Source organism: Saccoglossus kowalevskii, chromosome 18 (assembly GCF_978046115.1).
Source record: "Saccoglossus kowalevskii chromosome 18, keSacKowa6.1, whole genome shotgun sequence".
NCBI lineage: Eukaryota > Metazoa > Hemichordata > Enteropneusta > Harrimaniidae > Saccoglossus > Saccoglossus kowalevskii.
This window is the reverse complement of record NC_140658.1, coordinates 13,395,509-13,404,072: the sequence shown is the minus strand read 5'-3', so window position 1 is coordinate 13,404,072 and position 8,564 is coordinate 13,395,509. Positions and strand designations below refer to the sequence as shown.

Below are 8,564 nucleotides of genomic sequence, written 5' to 3'. Positions count from 1 at the left end.
ACCCAGAAAACGAATTAGTGTGTTATTGATGGTTCATAGCATTTGTTATGAATTTGAAGAATACCGTTGAATTCAGTCGTTGGTGTAAAACCCCATTATATTACTGTAAACAGTCGGTGTACTATGTTTGTGGAGAAACAACGAACAACCAAACAAACCAAAATGGCTGCTAATGAAGATTCGGATTTGGATATCGTATGGGACGCAGATCTCGAAGTTAATTTATTTCATGCAATGAAAGGACACAAACCAGTGGGCAAGTTTAGCAGCTTATATATTCATTCTATTTTTCTTGTTTTTCATACGTTAAATAACTCATTGTTGACTTATTTTTATTTTGAAATAAAACGTTGCGTTAGTAATCGTGACAATTCATCACTGTTGACCATTGTTTATGTTTCCTTTTTTTTGTCCGACAAATCGTTATGGAAAGAGCGCGCTTACGTATGATGTAAATTTTTAACATCTGACTCTGTATGTCTGTCGTGGTTGGATTACCAATAATAAGTTTGACAACACCCGTATCTTATTGTTATTATTACATGTATTCTTGGCCACTGGACGGGGGGGGGGGGGGGGTATCGTACAGCAAATAAGTGAACGACATAAACTACGGGATAATAATCTTGCCAAATTCGCTTTCATTCAAATCACAAAATTTCTAAATATGTAAACAAATGTTTGTGTTCATATACAAAGATTTGTAAGTGTACAAAGTCAGCAGAGTAAGGAGTGAACATTAACAAATCTGGGGTGGCAGAATTAATAAAAAAAATGTGCACTGGAGAAAAAAATCATTGAAAACAAATCCTACATGGTTCAATAACAGAAAAAAAATATACACCTGTACAAATCAGCATGAAACTAAGTGGACATATTTTCAATAGCCCCCCCCCCCCTCACAGAGTTTTTAATGATCCACCCCAAGAGGAATCTTTCATTGACATTAAATAATTGTAACATTAGTTCCATGAATACAAATAACACAAATTATTAAGGAAGCAGAAAACAAAACATTGACGTAATATTGTATTCTTTATTTTTTGTGGGTACAAAATTACTGTACATGATGCATTTGGTGTGTAAATTTAGAGATTGACATAATATCGGTACTAAATTACTCATTTTTTTACTCTGTCACATGGTTTTTATGAAAAAGCTTTCTTCCCTCATTTTTTGTCCTCAAATGTAAATTCAAATTAAAACGGGGACTACACATGTATGTCTTTAACTGTCAGAGTTACTTCATCCTCTCAAGGCGATGTAAACGTTTATTTCCATTTATCTGCAGGTGTTAATAAAAATTTCCATATGATGTGTATCCATGAAAAGTTTACTTTATCAACCGGCAAGAAATGTACTGCAAATGTTCTATGGAAACATTTGGGCACAATGTATGACCTGCCTGCTTTGGTAAGTATACTTTGGGTTGCTGTAAACAAAAATTCTTTTGTTCAAAATTATTTAAAGATTGATAATTAATATCAAATGAGAGTAAATCAATGTTGTTAAAGAGCTACCAATAAATCAGATCCACAGATTTCCAATGTTTTTGTTTTTAGGCTGTTCACAACATTAAAAGATAATCAAAAAACTAAAATCTATAAAATTTAGAATAGAATAAAACAAAAATGATATGTTTTTCAGCACTCTACTTATTGGTTCATATCTGAGGTCATCAAGTACTAGTACCAGGTTGAGTGACCTTCTGAGGTCACCAGGTACCAGGATGAGTGACCTTCTGAGGTCATCAAGTACTAGGATGAGTAACCTTCTGAGGTCACCAGGTACCAAGATGAGTGACCTTCCGAGGTCATCAAGTACCAGGATGAGTAACCTTCTGAGGTCATCAAATACCAGGATGAGTAACCTTCTGAGGTCATCAAGTGCCAGGATGAGTGACCTTCTGAGGTCATCAGGTACCAGGATGAGTGACCTTCTGAGGTCATCAGGTACCAGGATGAGTGACCTTCTGAGGTCATCAGGTACCAGGATGAGTGACCTTCTGAGGTCATCAGGTACCAGGATGAGTGACCTTCTGAGGTCATCAGGTACCAGGATGAGTGACCTTCTGAGGTCATCAGGTACCAGGATGAGTGACCTTATTAGGTCATCATGTACCAGGATGAGTGACCTTCTGAGGTCATGAAGTACCAGGTTGAGTGACCAGGGATTTCGCCACATTGGTCGGCGGTTGTCCACCCGGGCCGGCACTCAAAATTAGCGACCACCACGGAAATGCTTCCGACCAGGACTATTGTCTGATTGTTATTATAATTATGTACCGACCGACATGCATCGTGCCAGTCGTGGATTATAATTTGTAAACAATAGACCTCGTCGCACGATGCGTCTAGTCAATTTTGTGAAATTAGCACCTCTTTGTAAGTAAATACTTTCTGCGATAGTCAGTCTTTAGATTGAAAGCTAAAATTCTTTCCAAATCAATTCCACCTCGATATAACATGGTCAAAGCAGAGTTCGCGGTCAGTTTACGCTACTCAAGAAAAAAACAATGTGTTTATTGCGTGATTTGGTAAAATACATTTGAACTGTTATCATTGTGAATCATGTAAACACTCTTCTTTCAAGACCTATATTTTACTTTTTAAAAATAGCTAATCACCTCTTTCGAAAACCATCATGCAGTTTTCAACTGAAATTGATGTCAACACATCACCCTACAACATCGCTATACTTCCGCAATGTAATTTTAAGGATCACTACCATTTGGAAAACTTCGGATTCTACCGGAACTACCATGCGGTATTTAGATTGGTTAATGACATTCTTGACTCATCGGGTCAAAGGACACATGATGGTCATCTAATACGTCACAAACATCATGGCGAGTCTGTGTTTTTTACTGAAGCGATCGAGTGATCAAAAATAACCACTGCCAATAAAACTAATTCAAATTTTACTTTTATTTCATATCAAAAAAAGAAAGTAATATTTTTTGCATGGCATCATGACTGAGGAATTATTGGTATAATCGGTGTTATAACATTGCGAAGTAAGTTATGTCACGTCGAGACTTTGGAAGTTTTATTTGTTCTTTCACTACTGTGAATATATACGTTTTAGAAGTTGGTGGTACGAATAATAAATTACAACAATACGCCAAATAATTACGTGGTCGATTTTTTGAAAGAGAATGTTTTTGGAGTAAATAAGATCGTGAACATATTCCTGGCTGAAACGTTTCAAATGCGTTTTATTTAACTTTTTACAATAGACATTAATATTGCAACAATAATTTATTTGTTTCTGTTTTTAGTCTGCAGCATGCGCATTTCGAATATATTTCATTTTTAAATTCAAACTCTTCTAAATTTTGAAACATAATGTCTTAATACCAAAAGTATTTGCATTTCGACCGAACTCATTAATATTCATTGCTAATTAATATTCATATAGCTCATTAATATTCATGACCGATCAGCACTCATGTTGGACTGGTGAGATCCCTGAGTGACCTTCTGAGGTTATCAGGTACCAGGATGAGTGACCTTCTGAGGTCATCAAGTACCAGGTTGAGTGACCTTCTGAGGTCATCAAGTACCAGGTTGAGTGACCTTCTGAGGTCATCAAGTACCAGGATGAGTAACCTTGAGAAATCATCATGTTAGTTGCCAGAAATTTAAAGCCAGCAATTTTTGTGATAATCGTATGTTTTTTCCACTAGCATGAATCTGAAATCCTACCATTTCCAAACCGTGAGAAAGATTTCCATCTGACGGATGAGTTTCTAGATTTAATCTGCAGTAAAGAAAAAGATCAAGAAAAAAGTGGACACAGATCAAGAGACAGCACATCTTCAAATGATGAAAGTATGTATGAATTTTGTTCTATGTCCTTGGGAAAAATTGTGTCGGCTTTATTATTTTTATTGTTTTTATAATGTACACTGTATTCGCTCTATTAGTAGCACTTGTGTTTATGCAAATTACAGAGATGTTTCTGTAGTCAAAATAAATAATTATTTCAATGAATCATTGTACAAAAAATGTGATCTTTGGTTTATATGCGGTTTAATTGGAGATGTGCTTCTAATAAAGCAATTACTGTAAAATACTTTATTTTCGCTGAAAATACTTTTTTGATGTTTCGTATGGAATTTATTGTTACTGATTTTTGATGAGTTGAATGTAAAATATAGGAAAAAAAGTATATTCGCTGGATTTTATTTTCACTGAATCATTCCTTCAGCGAAAATAGCGAAAATAAAGTATTTTACAGTATTTACCGGTAATACCTCAAAAACATGATTTATGTTCAACGTTTATTAAGTAATGCTCCTGAATACCTCATCTAAATCAGTTGACAAACAATACCCCCATTCTAACATGTATCACATTCTACAATTAAAATTGATGAAGGTATAAAGATGCCAGAAAGTCATGGTTGCCAAACCTGTACATAACATTGAAATTGCTGTGGGCATTACATGTCTGCCTTCCTGTAGGTTAAACTCCCATTCTGAAAATGGCCATAAAATGAATGAATGTTAAATATGTAAACACTTTCCTATATGGTGGTTAATACTCTGATTTTGTATGTGTTGTTAACAGATCCTGCGAAAGCAACTCCCAAGTTAGCTGCCATATCCGCCACCCCAAGCAGCACCGACAATTCGCCCAAAAGGAAAAGAACCAGGAACACTACCACAGCTTCATCCAGTCCAAACACAGAAACACCGCCCTCCACGGTCAAAAGAAGAAGAGTGCTTTAAATATGATGATCCCAGTTTGAAGATTACTCAACATAGAACAAGTGTCGGGGACAAATTTGTAGCATTTAACATTTCACTTGCGCCGAAAGTGTAGGAAGCCAGAACGACTTTTGCCAAAATTTATCATTCCAGACAAAAAAAAATTGTGATCGAGTCAAAATTATATGTAGTAATGGTGAAATTGAATGGTGAATATATCTCTATATGTTATTGTTCTGTAGAACATATATCATTACAGTATGCTATACATCTTTCAATCAAGACTCATCTCAGCTGCGATATAACATATTTGTACACCACTTCTAGAGTGCATGCTGAAAGCTCACACTTTTAAGTGAACAGATTCTAAGTCTGACTGATGCTACTAAATAATATGAATACACTATATAAAGTATATTTATTCATATATTGCCAGAAAAAAATCAGTATTTAAACAAAATTGGTATTTGACATTACTTTGAAGAGATTTTACTATTTTTCAGGTACATGATGTTCAAGGATGTAGCAGTATTTTTGCTTGTCAATTATTCAGTGATAAAGCGTATCTAAGCGATAAACCAGTGTTTTTCTGCAACTTCACATGATTATTTAAAGTCAATTTTTCGCCTGTATATTATAATGACAATCCTAGATGTAAGCATCACTCATGTCAAAATAAACAAACTTTTTTTTTTTACTTTTGTGTTCGACATTTTTATTTCTTGAGGGTTAGACGCAGGTTTGTTATCATGGCTGCAAGCTATGTATGTGGTTTTGAAGCAGCAACGGTCCAATACACGTCGCATTAAGGACAATGGCGAAACAAACATAAAGGACATAAATTTCAGTATTTTGCTATTTTATCATATCATATTATCTTTTTATTATGTTGAGAAGAAATGTTCAGGAAAACTATCACTCTCAAAGCTTACCATCAGGCAACGTCAGTGACATACACTGTAGCCTCGTTATAACGAACTCTTTGGGGGACATACAATTAGTTTGCTATAGTGAAATGTTCACTATAATGAAGCATATAATACATTGGGTTTGTTGTGAGCGGGAGACATGCTATGTGTTCATTATATCAGGAAATTCATTATAAAGGTGTTCATTATAATGAGGTTACAGTGTATTCATAATTTACATAATCACACGTGCACACTCCACTAAGGAAGGCTCAGTTTACTTACTATTTTAATGTGAATACCATTTAAAAAAGATTGTTTTTGTTGTGATTGGTTTCACAAATCCTCTCACTATCTTGAGTTATATATTTAAAGGGATTGTGTATACACCATCTTCCATTCACTGCAAGATCAAATGTGTGTGAAATGAAATGTGAACAGGACAAACAAAAGTTTTAGTGATGTCAAAACATATGTGATAAACACAATCAAATAAATTTTTGCGACAAGCGTCTGCCCACGCCTATCACCCATTTCGCGAGACCCGCAGTGATCAAAAAAGAATGGAGGTCCATCACGCTGCGTTGAATTCTTTTTTTCTTTTTTTTTTTCTTTTTTTTTTTTTTTTCTTTTTTTTCCTATATTTTTTTATTACTTTAAATAAATACATTCACAAAAAAAAAAAAAAAAAAAAAATTACAAAAAAAGAAAAGTGGATGGCTTAAAAGAAGTGGAAGTGGGGGAACATTATTGATAAGCTGACAAATCTGGCTAATAAGTGAATTACTCATAATTAAAATTATTCCATTTTTCATTAAATTTAGACATTGAACCATTATTGATAGCTATTCCCACACCTCGGGAATTACTTCGATACGCACTAAAAAAACACTTCTGCCCCCATTCCGATTCCCATATATCCTCATCCCCGATTTTGCAGTGTATATCTTGCAAACAATAAATATTAAAATCTTTGTTTTTTAACCAACAGAAAACATCCCTTCGTTTTTCTGGAGTAGAGCACCCCTGAACGTTTAACGACAATACTTTCAAATCACTCATTATAATTTACATATGGTATTTTCCTATAACATAACCCCACACTAAAAGCCATCCACTCACAAAAAATACACAAAAACCACAAAGAAACAAAAAAGAATTGAATTCGATATGGGTTTATACAAGGCATGCAAGATGCATTGTATGTTTACATGGAATTTAAACCCCACTGCTATGACCATCTCACTTTAACTGCGTAATATAAACATACACATGTTTTGAGCTTACACCCTAAAAAAAGATCATATCTACCCCAATGAGTGACATGCCCTTTACACAAATGCAAAACATGAAATCAACATGCAAATATAAAAATTGCATCATTTCGAAAAAAATCGTTTGTTTACGACTCAAAATAATTCAATAGTTGCATGGTCATTTCCATTTTTAGGCACCAATAAATGACACAACATCTCATAAAACAAAATCGTTTATTTCATTTAATTTTTGCTTTGCTTGTAGTGTAGTGTAAATGAAGGGGAAGGTAAAGTAAGGAAAGGATTTTGACTTTGTCATTGTTGTTGGCGTGACTTGTGGGTGTAATTTTTACACGATCGGTTTCAAATTTATGTATGTTATAAACAAACATGCAAAGATGGCCGAGTTCGATGTTGGTGTATTTTGCTTGCATAATTAATGAGAGATGGCTACTGATTGGTTTTCGCTTGTGGGTGCGATAATTCGAGTAATTGTTACCCGATCAGTTTCAAATTTATATATGTTATAAACAAACATACACAGATAGCCAAGTTCGATGTTGGTGTATTTTGCTTGCATAATTAATTAGAGATGGCTACTGATTGGTTTTCGCTTGTGGGTACGATAACTCGAGTAATTTTTACCCAAACGGTTTCAAATTTATATATGGTATAAACAAACATGCAACAATGGCCAAGTTCGATGTTGGTGTATTTTGCTTGCATAATTAATGAGAGACGGCTACTGATTGGTTATCTCTTGTGGGCGCGATAACTCAAGTAATTTTTACCAGATCAGTTTCAAATTTACATATGTTATAAACAAACTTACCAGATCAGTTTCAAATTTACATATGTTATAAACAAACATGTGAAGATGGCCAAGTTCGATGTTGGTGTACTTTGCTTGCACAATAGATGAGGGATTCCTACTGATTTACATATGTTATAAACATACATGTAGAGATGGCCAAGTTCGATGTTGGTGTACTTTGCTCGCATAATTGATGAGGGATGGCTACTGATTGGTTTTCGCTTGTGGGCGAGATAATTCAAGTAATTTTCACACAATCGTTTACAAATTTATATATGGTATAAACAAACATTCAACGATGGCCAAGTTCGATGTTGGTGCATTTTGCTTGCATAATTAATGAGCGATGGCTACTGATTGGTTATCTCTTGTGGGCGAGATAACTCAAGTAATTTTTACCTGAACGGTTTCAAATTTATATATAGTATAAACAAACATGCAACGATGGCCAAGTTCGATGTTGGGGCATTTTGCTTGCATAATTAATGCGAGACGGCTACTGATTGGTTATCTCTTGTGGGTGCGATAACTCAAGTAATTTTTACCAGATCAGTTTCAAATTTACATATGTTATAAACAAACATGTAGAGATGGCCAAGTTCGATGTTGGTGTATTTTGCTTGCATAATTGATGAGGGATGGCTACTGATTGGTTATCTCTTGTGGGTGCGATAACTCAAGTAATTTTTACCAGATCAGTTTCAAATTTACATATGTTATAAACAAACATGTAGAGATGGCCAAGTTCGATGTTGGTGTATTTTGCTTGCATAATTGATGAGGGATGGCTACTGATTGGTTTTTGCTTGTGGGCGCGATAACTCAAGTAATTTTTACGCGATCAGTTACAAATTTATATATGGTATAAACAA

General features: G+C 34.6%; 1 protein-coding gene across 1 annotated transcript; it reads left to right on the top strand.

Moving 5' to 3' along the window:
- Positions 1-5,411, top strand: LOC102806289 (MRG/MORF4L-binding protein-like). Its single transcript, XM_006818292.3, has 4 exons — positions 1-256; positions 1,292-1,413; positions 3,689-3,833; positions 4,575-5,411. The coding sequence occupies exons 1-4, from the start codon at positions 124-126 to the stop codon at positions 4,733-4,735; spliced, it is 561 nt and encodes a 186-aa protein (XP_006818355.1). The 5' UTR covers positions 1-123; the 3' UTR covers positions 4,736-5,411.
- The last annotated feature ends 3,153 nt before the right edge of the window (positions 5,412-8,564 follow it).

What these genes read in the sequence shown, in the direction of transcription:
- LOC102806289 (XM_006818292.3), top strand. Translation starts at nt 124, where the DNA reads ATGTTTGTGGAGAAACAACGAACAACCAAACAAACCAAAATGGCTGCT. An exon ending in GAAAGGACACAAACCAGTGG is followed by an intron (nt 257 to 1,291) that starts GCAAGTTTAGCA and finishes ATTTATCTGCAG; the next exon opens with GTGTTAATAAAAATTTCCAT. An exon ending in TGTATGACCTGCCTGCTTTG is followed by an intron (nt 1,414 to 3,688) that starts GTAAGTATACTT and finishes TTTTTCCACTAG; the next exon opens with CATGAATCTGAAATCCTACC.